General features: G+C 40.8%; 1 protein-coding gene across 2 annotated transcripts in view; it reads left to right on the top strand.

The window, feature by feature from the left end:
- The window catches only part of LOC144672700 (uncharacterized), a 33,928-nt gene extending 15,992 nt beyond the window's left edge, over positions 1–17,936 (top strand). The window contains exons 6-15 of one of the 2 annotated variants that reach the window (XM_078534620.1): positions 53–207; positions 5,585–5,675; positions 7,441–7,574; positions 9,533–9,620; positions 10,640–10,764; positions 11,925–12,032; positions 14,131–14,280; positions 14,852–15,305; positions 16,837–17,042; positions 17,799–17,936. In XM_078534620.1, coding sequence (XP_078390746.1) covers positions 53–207; positions 5,585–5,675; positions 7,441–7,574; positions 9,533–9,620; positions 10,640–10,764; positions 11,925–12,032; positions 14,131–14,280; positions 14,852–15,305; positions 16,837–17,042; positions 17,799–17,870 — 1,583 coding nt within the window. In that variant the 3' untranslated portion in view covers positions 17,871–17,936. The remainder of the gene's footprint in view (positions 1–52; positions 208–5,584; positions 5,676–7,440; positions 7,575–9,532; positions 9,621–10,639; positions 10,765–11,924; positions 12,033–14,130; positions 14,281–14,851; positions 15,306–16,836; positions 17,043–17,798) is intronic. The other variant, XM_078534621.1, reaches the window with a different exon arrangement.
- The last annotated feature ends 3,740 nt before the right edge of the window (positions 17,937–21,676 follow it).

Here is a 21,676-nt window from a genome sequence, read left to right as displayed (position 1 = left end):
AAGAGACCATGGCTGTAGGTTTTATTTTATTGTCTGGATTTTCTTGGTGTAGGTAATAACGATGGTATGGCACTGCGGAATGCCCCATCGACTCTTGATGACGAGAATACTTTCAGCAACCCCTCTGGCAAACCTAGCATGGCAATGCGAGCCCCTGTGAAGGACAATGCACTTCATTGCAAGTATCCTGCGCAAAGCCCATATGTGGTAGGTCACTTTGAAAAGAATGCAAAAAATAATTGCTGCAAGAAATCGCACAGCCTATGTTTGTAAGCAATTTAAATGTTATGGCGATGATAGGCCTTTGTCTTCAGTTGATGCTTGCACTGATTACCAAGTCGTCTTAGGGAAAAAATAAAACACTCCTCTTTTGAACTTTGACATTTTAAACCAGAGCTGCTCACCTACAGTAAGTCCCCATTATGTCTCGCTTTAACTTCAGTCAGTTAATGGAGCCTGTATTCTCGTTTAGTGTCGCGAGATTCGTTTTAGTCATTACTGCCAGTCTGTCATAAAGCTGCGTGACCCAATTGGCGCCATATTGGAACGGCCTCTCCCGCTCCCTAACCCACCCTCTTTGTGCCAACCCTCTGCCGCTCCCTGACTCACCCTCTTGCCGGACCTTGCTCTCGTCGAATCTCCCACTCCCCGACTCTTCCGCTCGTGCTTCCCTATTCCTGAACCTGAATTCCCATTCAAGGAAGGTCCTAGGTCCAGACCCAGGTCCAATCTGAAGCCAGAGCTCCAGTATTGTGAAAGTGTGGGTCCTGACCATGCAGAAGTGCTGAGCTGGGACTGTTATAACTGATAGGTGGGATTTTCCAGCCCCACCCACCGCCGGGATTGTCCGATCCCGCTGAAAGTCAATGGACTGTTGATTGGGTCGCCAAATCTCCTGTAGCAGGTCCCACCATGACAGGGCTGGAAAATCCCGGCCGATTTCTTTTTTAATGTGCACAATAGTATCTGAAGCCAGGAATGAGCTTACTTTTGCACAATATCGCTGTCTGCTGCACACATTTCCAACAGTCCTCACTGCAATCATGCCCCCAGAGTCCCAACGCTGGCACTTTTTTTTTTAAGTGATTTGAGTCAAAGACTTAAGTCAAAGCTGTTCCTCCTGCCTTTCGCTGCTCAGCTCCAAGCCCTTGATCACAGTGAGTGTTCAGGAGAGGGAAGTGGTGAGCGGGAGTGATTTTTAAAAAAAAACATCAATTATAATAGGCCCAGCTCGGCTCCTCTGCACCGCACTTAAGGACCCGCACTTTCACAACCCCGGAGCTCTGGCTTTGGATTGGATCTGGACCTTCAAGAGAGGGAGAGCCTGGGAGTGGGAGGTTTGGCGACAGGGTGAGCCAGGGAGCGGTAGAGGTCACAAGTCGAGGGGTGGGCAGCAAGTAGGTGGCTTGGGGAATGGGAAAGGCAACAAGCCAGAGGGTCGGCAGCAAGAGGATGGGTTGGGGAATGGGAAAAGCAGCAAGTTGGAGGGTTAGTGAGAGGAAGGGTCCGTGGTGATCAAGAAGGTCAGAGAGCGGGATGTGTGACGAGCGGGAGGTTTGAGAAGCGGGTTTGGTGGCAAGCAGGATCAGTTGGGAGCAGGAAGTTAACATATTTCTTTCATATTTTAAAATTTGTTATTTCAAAAGTTATTTCATTTACCGATATAGGAATTTAGCAATGTAAAGTATTTCAGCTTAAAGGGTATATTGTTTTATTTATTTTTCTGATGAGAAAGGTTCTGTAGGACCTAACTACAGCTTTTACATTGATTTTAATGGGAAAATCTGAATTGCTTAAAGTCGTGATTTTTAGAAACGCAACTATCACTTTAAGTGAGGACTTACTGTAATCTTTGTGCATCTCTGCCAAACTTGTGCACTACTGTACTATATTACACCGTTGTTCAGAGCATGCTGCTTCTTTTGGCTTTTGTACAAGATCCAAGACCAAGCTGTGAAGCAGATTTTTGGGGAAAGGGAAACTGTTAGAGGGAGCTAAGGCTCTCTCAAAAGAGTCGAGCTAATGGTAGGCATGACTGTCAATCCAAATGAGCCTTGTATTAAGGAGTTGGTAGAATAGGCCTGATATAAGGCATTGAACTTTGCCATTTAGAACACTGAAGTGGCTAGCATATCACAAGCTTTGATTCATCTTTACACAGAGGAGGGTCATCTGTCATATAGCTGATGAGGTGACTTAGGATGATGTGTGCTGAAAGGCATTACCAAGAAGCTGGTATATTCAGCTCTTGGTGTCTACCTTGTTTGGGTTGCAGAGTTGAGCACTTTTCCTGTGTCTCCAATTTGTGTAATTGCCATCTCCTGGGATATGAGATGTACCCAGGCTGTATTCAAGGGCATGTGCTATTAATTACAAATGTTATGGTCTTTTGTGCTGATCAAGAGGAGTTTCTGATGCATGCTATCCACCTCGTGAACTACATCCTGTACTTGTCACTAAAACACTTTGTTGTGGGATCTCCCTGTGTGCAAATTGGCTGCCATGTTTTCTACATTACAACAGGGGCTGCCCTTCAAAAGTACTTAATTGGCTGTTGGGTGCTTTAGGACATCCTGAGATCGTGAAAAGCGCTGTACATAAATAAGTTCTTTTTGTCAGTGTCTAATGATCAACTGGCAACTACATTCCTTCAAGAAAAATATTTCCTTTGAAATTGTTTATGGGAGATTGAAATAGAGACAATCTTGTGACATGCTCCATAACCTGATGGCTGAGTCAGACAGCTCATATTACTTCAATGATTGATCAGCCAGCTTGGCTCATTGGGATCTTCAAGTATCTTGAGGCACAGACATCACTGTGGTCTAGTGTTCTTCCCAGTTGGCTCCCAATAACTCTGATACAAAACAACTTCAGATAGGCAACATGCAGTTTTCCTGGTGTTTTGTGCTGAAAAGCTGCATTTTTAGCTATCTAAATTCCAACAGTACCGAGCGGCACAAGTGGGAGTCCCTGAGCCGTGGCTTTTTCTCCCTTGCATTCAATTTAACTACGAAGGGTGTGTGCCAAATGGGGAAGAATTACGTGGAATTACATGGAATGTACAGCAAAGAAACAGGTCATTCGGCCCAACAAGTCTGTGCTGGTGTTTATGCTCCACACGAGCCCCTTTCCTTCCCTTTTCACCTCATCCCTGCAGCCCTGCAATTTTTTTCGCTTCTGATAATGATCGAATTCTCTTGAAATCAACGATTGAATCTGCCCCCACCACACTCAGGCAGTGCATTGCAGATCCTAACCACTTGCTGAGTTTTAAAAAAAAAATTTCCTCATGTCACCGTCGCTTCTTTTGCCAACCGCCTTAAATCAGTGTCCTCTGGTTCTTGACCCATCCGCCAGTGAGAACAGTTTCTCCCTTTCTTGAAATATTGATGCCTGTTTTAAGTAATCCAGCATTCAGGTCAATTTATTTTGTTGTGTAAACAACATTTACTGCAGATTGTCTGAAAAGCACTGAACTGCTTTTTGGCGAGGCTGTTGATGCAGTAATGAGAAAGTAAAGCAACTTGAACCGCAGATCTTGAGGGGCTATGTCTCAATGGTTCCTCACCATGAATTCCAAGCTGTGTGAACCATATTTGAAGAATCCTGTGTTTTTTTTTTAAATCTTGACCCAATGTCTGAGGTTATGCAAATCTAGTAATCAAGTAGACCTAATATTTCCATTAAAACTGCTAAAAACTTTGACTTTGCAAGACCCTATAGATAGCTCATGAGAGGTCTGGATTTGGATCCATCAACCCCCCTCAATTCCCATTGTGAACCAGAATCATTTTTGTCTGACATCTGCACTGTAAACTCTAATTTCAACGTTAGAAGAATCTTGACTCAACTGAGTGTTTTCTTGAGGGTTAACCCTCCAATTGCACATGAGCAAGTGGCAATTGACAAACAGCAGAATGTAAGTGTGCTTCCCTGCTAACAACTGTTTTAATAAACTTGTTTTATTTCCCTTTTCCAGGTGGTTTTAAGATCCTTGGAAGACGTTCCAACATTGTATTAGATAAAATCTACAAAACAGTCTGATTTTTGATAAATGTTATACACCTTACATTAGTTTATTATGATATTAAAACTACAGTAATGCAGACAGCTGTTTTGGGGGGAAAAAAATCAAGGTCACTATTGTCCTCACTTCCTATGTTGCCAGCCTTGCATTTTGCACCACCTCTAACACAATTCCATCACCAAACAAGTTTTCCTACCTCTCTCCACGATGCCTTGATTCACTCTTCCACCACCCCATCAACAAGCACCTTCTTATGTGAACGGAGCAGGCCTCAGTGGCACAGGAGTCTTGCAGAAGAAAGCAGGTTGATGCGAAGGTTGCCCTGCCAGCATGGTCTTCTGAAGGAAGGTCCCCACCAGAAGCACCAACCCATCCCACCTCTCTATTTTCCCCCTCCCAGAACCACTGCTCACTCATTTTAGATTGCCATCACTTCCTGTGGAAGAGAAAGTGGGAGTTGAGGTCTGAGCTAATGGAATTTATCACATCCAAAATTTCCAAATTCATATCATGTATTTTTCTTTGGAAGTTTTCTTCTATCAGCCAACTCCATGATTACAGACAGCTGTAATTTTATTTACTATTTACAAGTGACCAGTCAATATGTGGCAAGATCAATTGCAGGAACTTATACACATGGCACTAGGTTTTGGGAAGCCAGATTCCCATACCTGAAACATAATTCAATCTGGAAAACAGCTATGAATCATTAGAATAGTACAGCATAGAAAGACAGAAACACAGAATTTGGCCCATTGAGTCCGCACTGGCTCTTTCAAAGCGCAGTCCAGTTGGTCCCACACTCCTGTTCTTCCCTATATTCCTGCAACTTTTTCTCCTGTGATGTCAGTTCAACAAACAACTGCTGGCTACTGAATACACACATTAATAATTTAAACACACAATGTTTCTCATTCTCTTTCTCTCCCCACCCCCATATCCTACAAGCCAATCACCTTTGATCTTTATTTTGAACCATCATTGTTTCTGTCCCCAATAAACCCTAAAATATACCAGCACGATAATAAATTATTTTATAATCTAATCCTCTCCATATCAACACGTTAAATACAAATATACATGCAGTCATGGAACTTAGGTCTGAAAATCCCATTAACACTGACTAAATACTGTGAATAAGTCAAATTATGTTTTTATTGCAACCTCTTTAAATGATAAATTTAATAATATATGGTACATGGGATAAAAGAAGCAATTGTCTCACTCAATGTGAGCAACGCCACATGAGGTATACTAATAACCTTTAAACATTTACAAAACTACTAAGACAGCGCCCTTTTTTTGTGTAACTGTTCATGTTTCGATAGGCATGCTGTGCATTAACTGCATGCGGAGCATGCCAACAGTCTATGGTACCTGCCAACAGTCTATGGTACCTGCCAACAGTGAAGTTTGCAAAATTTTGAACTGCTACAAAATTATATTTTTCTGGATCCAGTGGCTTGTTTTCCTGCTATTATATTTTCTATAGATGTGGCGGAGAATTTGTATAACCACTGTAATATTTCCTTGTTTTATTTTCCCTTCTTGCAGATGGGAAGATCATCATACATGCCCTGCAATCGTCCCACTCTACCCCTTGCCTGGGGCCGTGCCTCCTGCATTGCTAAACTGGGTACCAGAGGTAACCTGCTGTAAAGAATTGCCATATTCCATGTGTAAAACTTGGCACTTTGGATGCGGAATGACAGTCCATTGTACACATGGCTTTATCTTGAACCATCTCCTTAGTTTTCTTCTCCCGTTTTGTCTTGACTTGTCTATCTGCATAGGAGAAAGCCTATGTACAAAACTCATGTACAAAAATGTAGTTTGTATTCTTAAATTGATTTTTTCCATCTTGTCTTCCTATCCTATTTATAAAAACGTCCAAGCACTTCTTTCAAATCGATAGTTTTGATCATTTCAAGAAGTACACCTATATCTCTGCATGAAGAATAATCTGGTTCAGTTAGGGATTACTCTTAGATGTAACCCAGAAAAGAAGCATTAGTTAACCAGTGTTCTACAATGAACCACAGTTGTAGAGAAGGTGCTGAGGCCTCTGGTTATACTGTGGTGCGGCCTGATGCTAGGACTGACATGCCCCAATCTTCTTGCATAGATGGTGATATCAGTGCCTTTATGTTACTGTCTCCAGCCTGGTAATTGTAAAGATTCCCCTAATGCTCTATACCCAGTTGGGGCCAGTTTTGACTGACAAACTTTCCAATTGATGCATCTTTTGTAAATGCAGGAGACAAGCTGTTAACTTTCTATATACTATGTATTCTGGGACATGGACTCTTTGAGAACATGTGGTGTGTAATGTGCAGATGGCAGTTTATAGACTTGCCCTTCATTTCTGAAACTGGTTTGGTACACGCATTCACAGCATCACTGGTAGAAAATCACTGTGCTTGCTCCTTCCATTGTTAGCCTTTTAATACCAACCAACTTCCCAGACTGGTAAGAATGTGAATTCTATTTGGAATTAGGAAGGGTGAACTCATTATTCTGGCACTTAGGAATCTAGTACCCATCTATGTTGACCAACTCCTGCATAGTCTCACAACGGAGGCGTATCTCAGAAAAACAAGGGGTACCAGTAGGGAATCTCTTCTGGACTTGGAGTTCTCCTCAGTGCAGATATTTATTACTATGGGCCTGATTTTAACTCAGTGAATAGCTTTTCAGTCAGTTAAAATATATGATTCTAAGGCTATCTTCCTTTTCCAATGTGACCTTCACTCAAAATAGTGGGGGAAAAATAGAGAGCTGAACAAGGTAGTATTCTGGGCCCTTGGATGCTGGAAAGCTATAGCAGATGATTATGTTCTCAAGGTACCTTGAGAATGTCATTGACGCAGATTCACTGAATCAAATGTACTGTGGCAAAGTATCTATGGATTTTTTTCCCCACTGAATAGGGACCTACTCTATTTTTGGACATGTTTTTCCCTCCTGCGTAGCATTTGTTTGTAGTTTTCACTTTTGAAAGAATGAAGACCACACCCGTAACAGAGAATGCAACTTTTTTGATCAGTGAAGTCGTTTTCCAGCCCTGCTCCTTTACTAGTTGTATAACATAATTTGGGCAAGGTGTCAGTCAGGCCACCAGCTTCAAACTTTCACTCATTTTGACTTGACTGCAGACAAAAGCCCAAATTATGTTAACGTAGAATTAATTTTCTGCTATAGACCAGTCTTTTTTTATTTTTCCCAAGGTACTTAATGTATTTTGATTCTACGTACCTTTGTGCTTCCCGACTTTGTTCAATCTCTATGACACTACAAATTATGAAGTGTTCAAAAATTACTGCAAAAGTACATTCATTTTCTGTGTTTTCTGGTACTTACTATTTTAGCTTTGAAAGATTTAATACTTTGCCATTTGCTTTCCCTTTCAGGCACAGGTACTGAAATAAGTTCTCCAAGCAGCATTCTTCAGCCAATCAAACTATATAACCAAGTTAGCAGTAGACAGCATTTCTCAGCCCAGAAATCAGCCAGATGTAAACCTGATGGCCTGGACTTCAACTTGGTCTGTATATGTCTCTGGATAGTGGTGATAGCGTATGAAGTGTCTTGGTATTCTTTACAAATGAGCAGGACTATAGTTTGTGCAAACATTTCTTTTCCACCATGCACCCCCCGCCCCAACAACCAGGCTCACTAGAGCAATGTGCTGAGATGGTGAGATTGCTTTGTGAATTATAAATTTCTTTTCTTTACTTCCTTCCCTTCACCCTCCACCCCCAATCCCCAAAACACAGGGATATCTAATCTAGTTGGTGGCTGTTTACAGTGTAAAGTTCTTTATTAAATGAAGCTATTCATATTAGATGCAATCTCAGTCAAACTATTTGGGAAGCCAGGTATCTTTTCACTCTTAAGGTGTTAGAGGCGTTCTTTCCCTCCCAGTAGCTAATCATGAAGTGACTAGGAATAAGGTTGACCATCTTGGCCATCAAGTGGCACAGGATCACCAAAGGAGGGAGAAATTATAGTCATTTATTTCTTTAACCCCACTGTCTCTACTTGCTCACCCTATAGGAGATACAAACTTAGAATGCAGCAGGAGTGAGTCAGACCATGAAGTGAAAAATTCCATACTAGAGCAACTGTTTTACTACTTGCCTATTAGATAGAAACATAGAAACTAGGAGCAGGAGTAGGCCATTCGGCCCTTCGAGCCTGCTCCACCATTCATTATGATCATGGCTGATCATCCAACTCAATAGCCTGCTCCCGCTTTCTCCCCATACCCTTTGATACCTTTTGCCCCAAGAGCTATATCTAACTCCTTCTTGAAAATATACAATGTTTTGGTCTCAACTACTTTCTGTGGTAATGAATTCCACAGGCTCACCACTCTCTGGGTGAAGAAATTTCTCATCTCAGTCCTAAATGGTCTACCCCATATCCTCAGACTGTGACCCCTGGTTCTGGACTCCCCCACCATCGGGAACATCCTTCCTACATCTACCCTGTCTAGTCCTGTTAGAATTTTATAGGTTTCTATGAGATCCCCCCTCATTCTTCTGAACTCCAGCGAATATAATCCTAAACGACTCAATCTCTCCTCATATGTCAGTCCCGCCATCCCAGGAATCAGTCGGGTAAACCTTCGCTGCACTCCCTCTATAGCAAGTACATCCTCAGATAAGGAAACCAACACTGCTCATAATATTCCAGGTGTGGTCTCACCAAGGCCCTGTACAATTGCAGAAAGACATCCCTGTTCCTGAATCATTTGTCTCTCAATTAAATTAACCGTTTCAAGTTCTGGCAAACTTGGGTTTTGTGAAATCTCCTTTGAACTAATAGCTCCTATTTATCAATCTTTTGCTTTGTGTCCTCACTAACTGATTACTTGGGATTTATGGGTCGTTTCATGAAAGAAAATAGAGACAGTCAGATCCTGTTGCTTTGGGATAACGGATGTACAATTCTGAGATTGGGTTTGAAGCACAGTCCTAGACTACGCATACTCAAGCTTTGCATCCTAGGTGATCCGATGGCAGATGCAAAGTAGGGGAAACAGTGTATGATGTGTATGAACAATCGATTTGCAAAGTATATGGGCAATATTCTCAATGAACAGGCAAATTAATTTTGGCTTCCTAACACTGAATAATTTTTTCGCATGTTGAAGAATTAAACTGTGGGAATTGTAAAACATTTTATTTAAGGAAGAAGTTGGAGAAGGAAGGAAAAGCATATATGGAATGAGGATTGTTTTTCCCCCATTCCAGCTATTCTACAAATGCACCTCTTGTTTCAGTTCAGCCTGGTTCAAAGAAACTGAGATAGATTAATGGCAGCTGTGCAAGCGAAGTTACCAGGTCAAAATGGTACTATTAAAATCTTAATCCCCATTGCCAAATTTACCCAATCTCCTAATTTGGCCATTTTTCTCTCTCTTTGTGTATATTTCTCCCTCCCCACTTAAAATCTGAATAGTCTAGAACATAACGTTTTCTTCATCTCTCTCTTCAGATGGATAGAGCTTGTGAATCCTATAGCTCTGTTGCTTCCACATTTGTTTCTGCTGGAGGTCCTGGCACTTTGAAACCAGATGCCAAAGGTAGATAGAAAAAAAACTTGTATTTATATTGCGCCTTTCAAGACCTTGGGACGTCTCAGTCACAGCCAATGAAGCACTCTTGAAGTGTAGTTGCTGTTGTAATGTTGAGAAATACAGCAGCCGTTTTTTGCACAGCAAGTTTCCACAAACAGCGATGTGATAATGACGCAGCACGTAGGGTGACCTGATCCCAGCGCTGTCCTTAACTGAATGTTAGGAGTCAAATGAGTGACCTAGCGGTGACTCCCCATTCATTTTTTACCTTTTGCAGAATGGCCAGGAATTGCTCAGCAGAATTCTGTTTAGTACCCACCAGTAATTCAACTCTAAGCAGGATACATATCAACATTCAAAGTAACTACATTTCACAAACTAGACTTGGTGCAAGTTAGGATATGGAAAGCAGTGTTTTAAATGAGCTTAAGCTAAGTTTATTGAGTGTGCAAGATAGGAGGCCGATCTGTTGTGTCTGGAACATGGATGAGCATTTCAGCAGCAAATGAGCTGAGGCCGATGGGGGGGGTGGTGGGGGGCGGGGAGGGGAGGCGGCTGGTAGACAGGTGGAAGTGGAAGTAGGTGGACTTTGATGGAGAGGATGAAATCTCAGTTCAGCATCAAATAAGACGCAGAGGTTGCAAACAGTTTGGCTGAGCCAAAGATGGTGGAGGCAATTCAGGAATGTAGTTTTTGTTTTTTTTTATTCATGCATGGGATGTGGGCGACACTGGCTAGGCCAGCATTTATTGCCCATCCATAATTCCCCTTGTTCAGAGGGCATTTTTAAGAGCCAACCACATTGCTGTGGGTCTGGAGTCACATGTCACAGCAGATTTTCTTCCCTAAAGGACATTGGTGAACCAAATGGGTTTTTATGACAATTGACAATGGTCATCATTAGACTTTTAATTCCAGATTTTTATTGAATTCTGCTGTGGCGATATGAACGTATTGTGCCACAGACATGTCAATATTTGTATCGCCCTGAGATGAAACTAATATTGTGAAAACTTCTTTTTCAGACCTAGAAATGCAAACACCCAACAGAGTGTTACGACCACCTAACCATCACTTCAGCAGTACTCGGGCTCCATCATCTCAAAACCTATGGCATCCAAGATATATGCCAGCTCCCCCAACAAGTGTGGTCAGTACACATCCAAGGTTGTATTTGAACTGGTGGTTTGTGTATTAGATTTCATAGAAATCATTTTGAGCATCGATGATCAAAAGGTAGTAGATTTGTACAATAAATTAGTAACTGAAAATGTCCTATCCGAGGAAATTGGAAACTTTGTATATTAATAAGCATTCAATCTTAAGGTTAAGGTATGTCTTTTCTTTCTCTTCCTGCTAATTTCTTATCTTCACCCTCACCTAGTGTCAACTGTTCAAGCCTTTTGATTGTCACTTGTGTATGTGGGGCAGGGTTGTGGTGCGTTGGGGAGGGTAGGGAAGTCTTATCACAGCCACACTGATTCATTCTTCTTCCTTTCTCTATTTTTCTTTTCCTACCCAGGCCAACTGAGGCCAATTAAAGTGTCTCTTTGAGTGCTGTGGCTAAGATCAGCTAACCCAGCACAGACTGGGTTAGAACACAAATATACGTGTGGTCCCACTCCCAAAAAATAAGATGACTAGCCTGCTGACACTTGCAGTCTGGGGTCACATATAAAGAATCCACATTTAGGTGAGGTACTGCAGAAGTGAAAACAATACATCAGCATGAGTTACCATCTTTACAAGAAAGCGGTTGGGGTGAATAAAGCAACTTGCTGGAAATAAAATAGGAGTTCATGTTCAAGTGTACCGTCTAAATTTTAACTCTTTTTGACAGTTAATTGTGTTAAGTAAAATGAGTGGTGTTTTCCATTGAACACTGCATTAATTGTTAGTTGAATTGCATTTACAGCATAATTGTAAACTCAGTTCAGAACAAGTTTATTGAAGTAAAATCAATTAAATTCTAAAATACTGCGTACTCAAATGCTGCCACCAATCATGAATATTTAGTGACCATGTGGGCTCAGAAACTTAATAAAGAATTTGATCTTTAATTGCCATTAGAGGTTCAAAAGGAGGTCATTACTGGTTCAAAATTAGTGTTCATGCTTAATGATGTGACTAAAAATCACAATGTCGGTTTGACTTCAAAATGAGTAGTTAAATGTTTTCCTGTTGCTACTAATATTCTTAATAGATTTGAAAATTCATACTAATTTGTTGTGTCCCATCTCCTGTATGTATGTGTTATTCAGAAATCTGGTCTAGATTCTTTTGTCAAACTAACTTTATTCATTCCTACAGGTTTCCACTTACAAACCTGTGAATTGGTCAAATATTCACTCTCTTAAGAGCAAAACAGATGAAGATAGTGCCTCGAACCATGTAAAGGACGGTGAATATCTGCCAATGGTGGGTGAAGGATAGTGAGACCTTATCTCTGTTATGTAGCACATTACCAATTTAACCACTCCTGTACAACAAGAATTTATGTCACTGGGGGTTGAAAGAACTGTCTTAAAACCTATCTTTTTGGCCAAGCTGTCAGTCACCTGTTCTAACTCTCCTATTGTGGCTTGGAATCCATTCCTTTTTCTCTCCCTTTGTAAAGTGCCTCAAAGTTTTTCTCTATTAAATTTGTTATATTCAACAACAACTTGTATCCGTAAGGCTGCTAAATATCATGCTAAACCACCATTGTCCAAATAGCTGGTCACTTCTCAAACAAAATGTACAAATTGCCATTCTCAAAATTAAAGAGGAGCGGCCACATTAGTTGCCTATTTTTATTTCAAATTAGGTGGACCTCCTGATATTCTAGATTGTTAACTGTCTTAATTACAACTTTTAAGTAGTCTTGTAAACACAAGAAATCAAAGCTGAAAAGAAAAAGAAAGACGTGCATTTATATAGTATTTTTCACAACCAGACATCTTGAAGCACTTTACAACCAATGAAGTACTTTTTTACTAAAACCCGCTTTCACAGCCATATTTCCTTTCTCAGTGACTGTCTCCATCTCTGGCTTACCCCACGTGGATTTCAACTGAAATTCCATCCCTCTTGTTTCGAATCCACCCAGGATTACAGGTATCTCCGGGACATAAAACGTTTCTCGGACTGCTGTTCCCGTCGCATTCTGAGATACACACTCAGTGCCATGCGCCGCCATATGAACACACTCGACCTCTCCCTCCAGCAGCACCGCCCGCACCCTTTTTCTAAGCTGCGCGTGCCCCAGTTTCATTTTATTCTTCGTTTCATCCGACGCCTCAACAAGAAACTTTTTCTCTCAAGTGCTAAGGAACGCAAGCTCCAACAACTCATCGACACCATCACCCATCTAGGACCCTCCACCCCTGTCTGTCCCTCTGTCCCCATCCCATCTTCCAATCCCAGCCCCGGCTGTGTATTCACTATACCCCCTGACCTTCCCCTCTCCGACGCTGAACGTTCAGTGCTCAGCAAAGGACTTAGTTTCATACCCTTACGCCCTCATCTCAATGAATTTCGGGCTCGGCACGATGCTGAACTCTTCTTCCGCCGTCTTTGTCTCCGTGCTCACTTCTTTGGGCAGGAGTCCTCGCCCCGTTCAACAGATCCTTTTACCCACCTCCAATATTCTCCCTCCACCTGGACCCTCCCTCTGGATTCTTACCTTCTCTTGATCTTTTCATCGAGAACTGTCGGCGTGACATTAGTCGTCTCAATTTCTCTGCTCCTCTCACCCACTCTAATCTGTCTCTCTCTGAACTTACTGCACTCCGTTCTCTCAGGTCCAACCCTAACATTGTCATCAAACCCGCTGACAAGGGTGGTGCTGTTGTTGTCTGGCGCACTGACCTCTACCTCGCAGAGGCTGAGCGTCAACTCGCAGACACTTCCTCCTACCTCTCCCTGGACCATGACCCCCACCACTGAACATCAAGCCATTGTTTCCCCTTGAAGAAGTACTTTTGAAGTTAGTTTTGTAGTTATTGTTGCATTATAGGAAGCATGGCAGCTAATTTGTGCACAGCAAGCTCCCACAAATAACAATGTGATAACCTGTCTTTTATGATGTTGATTGAGGGTTAAATATTGGCCAGGACACTGGGGAGAACACCCCTGCTCTTCTTCAAAATAGTGCCACAGGATCTTTTACATCTATCTGAGCAGGCAGGTGAAGTCTTGGTTTAATGTCTCATCTGAAAGATAGCACCTCCAGCAGTGCAGCACTCCCTCAGTACTCCATTGGTGTGCTAGCGTAGATTTTTATACTCAGGCTAGGGGCTTGAATTCAAAACCTGGTAACTCAGGCAGGAATATTACCTACTAAACCACAGCTAACACTGTTACCTTCAGTGTTGTTCCATCGTCTGTCGCTAGGAGGTGCACTCTCTGGGACTGCCGCCAGTGTTTCCCAATTCTCTAGTAGTGTGCACATTAAGTTGTGAATAATAACATCAAAGTAAAGGTGTGATGAGATTTTGCACTGCATATATAATGCGTATGACATTCTCTATTTTAGGATCAGATAGTACTTCGTCTTTTTAATGATTCAGAAGATCCAAATGAAGTAGAGAAAGCAACAGAGACGCCAAGCTTAAAGGAAGAATTGGAAAGACCAAAGTCCAAGCAGGATCCGAGCCTGGTTGATTTAAAACTGGTAAAGCTAAAGGTACAAGAACCAGCGTTTAATGGCTGTAATTTAAATAGTAGTTACAATATAGAGCATTTTGTTGACTTTGTATCACTTGAGTGTTATAAATCCTTGCTCCTTTCACAGGCTCATTAACTTCCTTCCCTTTTCCCCCCAATTTCATATGGCAGGTGGGTGGGGAAAGAAAGAAAAAAGTGGAACTCTGTCTGTTCCCCGTCTCTCCTCCAGCATCCTTATTTTTTAAAAACTGTGAACTAATAGTTATTGTAATTAATTTATAATTCTCTCAACCTAAGGTACTAGGACTAACAAGAGTGTTTTTTTTTTTAGTATTCTCTTGTTTTTAATTTCTACTGCTAATATTCCTCTTCTGCTTCTGTTTCCTGGCTAAAAAAACAGGCAGAAGAGCTGCTCAACTCTTTGCCAATACTTCTCTCTCCACTCCTCACAATGACATGGCTGAGTTTTCACTGTCTCTGCATCTTCCTTTGCGATTCATGATTTAAGAGTGGAGTACTACATCATCAATAAGTTTCATTTCCTCCAGGTTCTTGAGATGTTGTGATTTTTTTTTTAATATATTTTACAGAACATTGAACTTCTTTCACAACAGCTTCAGAAAGAGATGCAGGAGGTAAAGGTGATTGAAGAGACGCTCATAGAAAATGGCTGTGAAGCAAATGCACCTGTCTTCCTGGAAGAACATCTCAATTTGGCTGGTGCCGTCTTGAAAAGCAGACCAATTGCCACAGCCTTGAAACAGCAAGAAGCTGAAGAACATGTTCTTCCTTCACATTGTACAGCCCTGACTTCCAAGCCAGCACTTAAGCCTGTGGACTGTTCAATACAGACTAACAGTGTTTCTGGAGCTGTAAATAGTTTTCCTACCATTGCCTGCCAGTCCGAGATGTTGCTTCCTTCTACTGAGCTGGCTTTGAATATGATGGACACATTGCCCACACCCATTTTCCATAGCTCTTCACGCTTGTACACAACTGCCCAAGGGTTGAAATTCCAATCCCCCTTTTGTAGTGGAAGCAGAGGTGAGCTATTTATCATAGAATCATTTATATATGTAGATTTGGGAAGTTAGGTAGCTTTTATAATGAAAGGATTGTTGTATGGTATTATTACAGTATAATCTCCTCAGCAAGGTGGCAAATAGAATTGTCAGAGCAAACTTAGCATTTGCTCGTTTATGCATGAGACTGGTTTAAACAAGGTAACAAACTTACAACAAAACTTGCTGTGTACAAAGCTGTCGTAATATCTACCCTCCTATATGCCTGTGTGACATGGACTACTCCAGACATATTAAGCAGTTGAAGAGGTTCCACATGAGACGCATTCGGAACATCATGGGCATCAAATGGGACAGGATGAGAAATGCCATGTTATTAAGGTAGACAGCAACTCTCTATTTATGGTCTTGGACAACCTTGCCGATTAAATCGATTCTCCTTCCTTCAGCACCTGCCTTCCACATTGAAAATCCTTTTAAACTTAGAATTTAAATTAAATGACTTGTGCTGTTAGAGTTTCATTGTTAGTTTGATAGTTGGTTATAAAGCTAGTGAAAATGTTTCAATTCTAAGTGATTAAAGATTAAAATTACAAAGTGATTGGGAGTTCCACATAAATAACGATATTGAAATAAATCACATTGCAATATCCATCACTGTGAGAATTTACAGTGTCTATTTTAGAGTGAAATACATAGCACTCATCCCATTTGATTTGAATCCCTGTTTAGTCTCTGAACTAAAAGTGTCCAGCAGAAACTGGAATGTTCATTCCAACAGCTAGATCTCTAAAGAGGAACACAAGTCCCTCTAGGTGTCTGGAATTATTTAAAACATTCCATATCACCTGCAAAAGCAGCATTTTTTAAAAGGATAAAGACTTGCATTTGTGTAGCACCTTATTGTACATCTCGCCAATATCTCAAAATGCTTCACATACAAAGAATTACTTTTCAAGTGCGAACAATGCTGTTATGTAGGTAACCATAGAACATCATTTTGCACAAAGTAAGATCCTATGATAACAATAACATGAATAACCAGCTGTGCTGTTTTCGTGGAGCTGATTGAGGGTGAAATTTTAGCCAGGACGTTTTAATGAATCTTTAAACTCCACCCAAACAGGCGGATGGAGCCTTGGTTTAACATTTCATTTATCACGGTATCTCCAGCTGTGTCTGTACTGCAATCGAGTACAAGCCTAGATTGACTCCTGGACTGGCGCTTGAACGCGCAACTTTCTGACTTGGAGATGGGAGTGTTATCAACTGAGAAAAGTTGATCGTTGATCAATGAATAACTACTGCAGTTTGATCACACTACTTTTATTTATGAATTGTAAAATCTGTTCATGGGTCCAATTGAGAAATGGTTCTTCCCCCAGGGAAATATAAAAGGGCAAGTTGTGGATACTATTGAAAACAAAAAATATCCCACTCGGGTACAAGTATTCATTCACCAAAAAACAGTTGATTCTAGATTTTTTGGAAAATATTTGAGTACCAAAAGATTTGCACTGTGAATTTTCAAAACTGCCTCTTCTGACCTCCAGACAGAAGTACCCTGCTCTGGACCAGCATGAAGCAGAGGTTTAGCCAGGTTCTTCCTGGATGTCGAAAGCCTTCCCAGGAGGCATTTTTGGACGAAGAGGTTTCCTGCTGTCTTGCCCATGCCTTCCAGTCACCTGAGAAGAGAATAAATAGGGAAAGAAACTGCACCAATCCAGTAGCCAAGATACTTGAGCAACAAGAAGTTATGGTGAGTAATACCACTGCCAAATAGGAATTTCTGCATCTTTTATCCCTTGATCAAGTGTGAATTTTGTTCCTGGGAAGGGAAAGGTCAATCTTCCGTACAATAACATTTGTGATTAGAACATATCAATCTAGATTTGTGACTTGTACAAACATACTTCAGCAACAGTTACAAGTTGACCAAAATATTTCTAAAACATTGATATAAATACATAGCTTTCAGAAAATGAGATAAAAGCCCCCATGGGAAATGGAAGAGCTTCCACATCTCAAATTCCATTTTAATCTTTTTCAAATTGGCTGAGACCAAAATGAGTGAAGCAAAGATGCTACTTTTTATCGTGGATATTCAGTTTTGGACTGTAAGCACAGTTGGTTGTGTTGGAACCATTCAACAATATGTACATGCCCCTCCAAACTATTTTTGTATTTTTTTTCACAGCGCCTGTGTAACTGGCTCAAATTAAAATTGGTCTCTGGTGCTAAAGGAACCAGAGCAAAAATCTGTGTCAGCACTTCTTTAAGACAAGGTTGCCTTTCATCCTCCTTTAAAATTTGAATAACTTTACAAAACTTTCCAGCTACCTACATCATCATCCATTGAACAGATAGGTGTATTACAAGAGTCTAGCTGGAAGGGGCAGTTGATTTTCATTCCATTTTTCATAGCCTTTCAGATTTCTTTGCAGCCTGAAACTGACCCCAGAAGCTTTTTAATTGGTATTGTCTTGGATTCTAACACTGTATTTCTGCTCTGCAGCACTTTGTCCCAATCGAGCTACATCATCAGCCAGAAGTGTCTCCAACAACAATTTCTGTTGTCTGTTTATGAGGAGCAAACAAGTCCTACCCCATTGTTATGAAGTTCAGTATTTTCGTTCCTTTTCTTCATCTGTATCAATGCCTCTAATTCTGGTGAGGAGATAGGTTTAGTTGTGGACGCTTCAAGATCTTGATTGACTGTGCTTCTGGGTATATTACCAGTAGGATAGCTGCTTTTCAATATCCGTGGTGATTCCTTGCTAAAACAGAAAAGCTGTGCTTTATCTACGCAATACTCAAGTTGTCCCACTTGTAGAAGGGAACATTTTGTGATCAATCAACTATATAAACTACCTAATTAGCACAAGTATCCTAGTGGCATAACCTGCTGTCTTATGGTCAGTTTCATCACTGTAGAAATTGTCTAATATTTAAAATACATTTTCACTTTCATCAGAAATGATGCGCTCTCTGACATTGAAGACTTTCGCTTTTGATTGTGAGTTCCAGCATTAATTTCTTTTTTGTCCTGCTATCCTTTTAAAGGTCTCTAGCCAAAGATGACAGAATAAACTACTCCTAATGCCTGTACTCTCATAGTTAACACTAACACTTTAACCAGTTGGTTCAGATCTTTTTGTGGGGCTTTATTTTCTCAAATTTGTGATGTGAAAAAGATAAGATTAGAAATGTTCCTTGAATATCGCTGAAACCTTTTGTCTTGTACTCATCCGGACAAACACAAGAATGCCAAATTTCAAAAGATCACAACAGTTTATATTACTGGAGAAAAGGGTGCTGATTGGTTAGCAAGTCAACTCTGGCCAAGATGTTGCCATGGAGAAAGCAACGGGAAACTACAGGCTCCCCAAAGGTCAACTTGCCAACCAATCAGCACCCTTTTCTCCTAAAATATATGTGATCGTTTGAAATTTGGTATTCTTGTGTTTATCCTGATGATTGCAAGAGGAAATGCTTCAGCAACATGTCTCTCTTTTCAGCAATATTTAAGAAATGTTACTGCAAATTTTTTGGAGTTGCTTGTTTAAACATCACGGAACTCTTGCAGTTTCACAATCTTGAATTGTATCAGTTAAATGTAATATTCTCTGTAAACAGAAAGCAGGGGTGGCAACAATATGACTACTGCCACACAATTAAGGGAAGGTATTGGCAGTTTTCCAACTGAAGACCTGAAGTGTATATAAGTGTATATCAGTCACATGACTGATCCTGCGGTATAAGGACAAGATTATTTTTTCTAACTGTCCCAAAGATGTAAAAATTTATCTGTAAGTTGGATTGCTGGCCAAATGTAAAATAACCTGTTAATATAGTTCCCAAAGTCATTTAGAGTTGAATCAGATTCAAACAGGAGTGTTCAACTTTTAAGATCTAACCAGAATTTGTCTTTTGTGCCGCCACTAAACCATGCTTACGAATTTTTTTAAAAGTACCTGTCCTACATCTCTCTATTGTTTGGTGTCGCTGCAACCTACTATGGGGCATCATATTTTCACCAGTGCTAATCTTCATTAAGGAAATATGGCCTGACACAAATTTAGTGATGTCTTGGTTTCCTGTTCCCCGTTGAAAGGAACATCAAAACGCTTTCCTCTCAGCCAGGGTTGAGTTTTAATACTTGACAATTCCAGTTAATAATTTACTGATAAGCAAATGACCTGAATTTGAATATCAGTAAAACTGTTCCACTACACTTTTTAGGCAGAAAATATTTGGGTCCTGAGTTCATCCCTTGATACTGGTTAGGCACTTATAGAACCCTACAAGTTACACAACAAATTCAAGCCCCACTTAATTATTTTTAACTTTAAATGGTTGGCTCCTCCTTCAGCTTTTTCCATATTACATGGGGTCACCTCAATGCTGGTTGATTACCCTTCATATCAACCATCATTTTTAGATTTAGTGGTTGATTTTACAGCCAGATACCCTTCCTGCTGCTAATCCTCCCATTTATCCAGGCTGGGGTCTGGCACCATTACACATTGGCCTGCCTGCACCAGTGGCTGGGTTCTTTCATAACCAACCAGGAGCAGGATTTGGGCCTGAGGCCTTCTGGCTCAGAGGCAGCTACTCACTGAGCCACTCCAGCTCCTATTTTTAACTTTAACTAGTTTCTGTAGGCGAACCATTCCAATCCTGGATATTCTGTTTTTGGTTTTAATCTTTGCCTTACAAGGAAAACTACACAGTAGTCTGAATCACTATTGTATTTTAGATTTAGAATTTCTTAATTGAAACATTCAGATTTTCCATAAAATTATAATACTTTACTGTAAATGTCTCAGCTAAATCTGGCAATGTATCTGTGAAGTTTATCTTTAATCTTTAAATGTTTAATGAGTGCCTTTGTAGTCCATTATGGCTATACTGGTCTATTAAACATTTTGTATGCCTTGTACATTTTTGTATATGTAACTACTATGCAAATAAAGCTTTATTGTGAATACTTTTGTGTTTCCTTTGAAATGGGATGTATTTAACAAAGAACACAAAGTGAAACTTAGTTTATATCATTGCACCTGCACTAATCGATGGTCACTATAAAGAGACATCAAATTTTACCCCCCACCCCCGGCCTGGAAACGCACCAGTGGCAGAACGTAAATTTCTGGTCCAAAACAGAAAATGCTGGAAAAACTCAGTAGGTCTCACAGCGTCTGTGGAGAGAGAAACAGAGTTGACGTTTTGAGTCCGTATGACCCTTATGAAACGTTAACTCTGTTTCTCTCTCCACAGATGCTGTCAGACCTGCTGGGTTTTTCCAGCATTTTCTGTTTTTGTTTCAGATTTCCAGCATCTGCAGTATTTTGCTTTTATCATAAAATTCTGCTCAATAGTTTATTTTCTAATAATCACTCCAAAAAGTGCTGACCTTTGCTGGGATTCCTGAAATTTAGAACCTCGCCCAAGTGATCTTTGCTGAGGTGTGATTCTCACGGGTAAATGTTGGTGGGTTATTTGGCTATGGTTTCACATCTGAACCCAGCTGCACTCTCTCACCTGAACTTCACATGTGCTCTTTCCAACAAGAGTCAAGTGGAAACACTGGTTGATTTCCTTGCCGCCACACCCCCCACCCCGCCAACTTGGCTGAGGGGCAGCTCAGACCAATATGGTGGTCCCACCACTACCCAAGCTGCAACTAATTCAACACAAAACAACAATCAAACTTCCATTCTGTAGTGTTCAGCTGCTTGCCTATGTGTGTCTGGTATCTGTTCTTTGTGTGTGATTGGTTAAGCCTGGATGTGGTGACAGAAAAAGAAACTCAACATAGCCAAGCAGCTGTAAGCATGACAGCAGACATTTTAAAGCATCATTTCTGCATATCTCCAAAGCTCAAAACCCAACACATTTAACCAGCCATCACAGAGCCCTGATTTAACGGAACTCCTTAACTTGTATTGGTTCAATCAAAACACCTCATTACTGCACTGATGGGTAGCAGTCCATTGTATAACATGATATATCTTTACAGTATGGCCCGTGGAGTAAAACACACATGGCCTTTTGAACTGAATGACCTGCTATTGTACTGTACATACTACTTTATCCTATTTCATGACTCTCTGGCCTACTGTATCTCAAGGCAAATTCTTGTGTGCATTACTTATACTGTAACTTCAGGTCCCTCTGATAAAAGCAGCAAGATTAGTTTGAGAAAGATACCTGATCAAAGTGGCAACACAAGGCAGCACATGAATTTCAAACAGATGGTATTCTTGGCTGTTTCCAAGGATCATGAATGATTGCAAATCCATTTTACATGGGGAGATTGTACTTTAGGGTGAAGACCAGCCATCAGTAGCTAGTTAACCCTCCCTCTCTCGCCTCTGCAACGTGTATTAG

This window comes from Cetorhinus maximus, chromosome X (assembly GCF_964194155.1).
Source record: "Cetorhinus maximus chromosome X, sCetMax3.hap1.1, whole genome shotgun sequence".
NCBI classification, from domain to species: domain Eukaryota; kingdom Metazoa; phylum Chordata; class Chondrichthyes; order Lamniformes; family Cetorhinidae; genus Cetorhinus; species Cetorhinus maximus.
The sequence above is the reverse complement of the archived record's forward strand: the minus strand, read 5'-3'. Positions and strand labels throughout refer to the sequence as shown.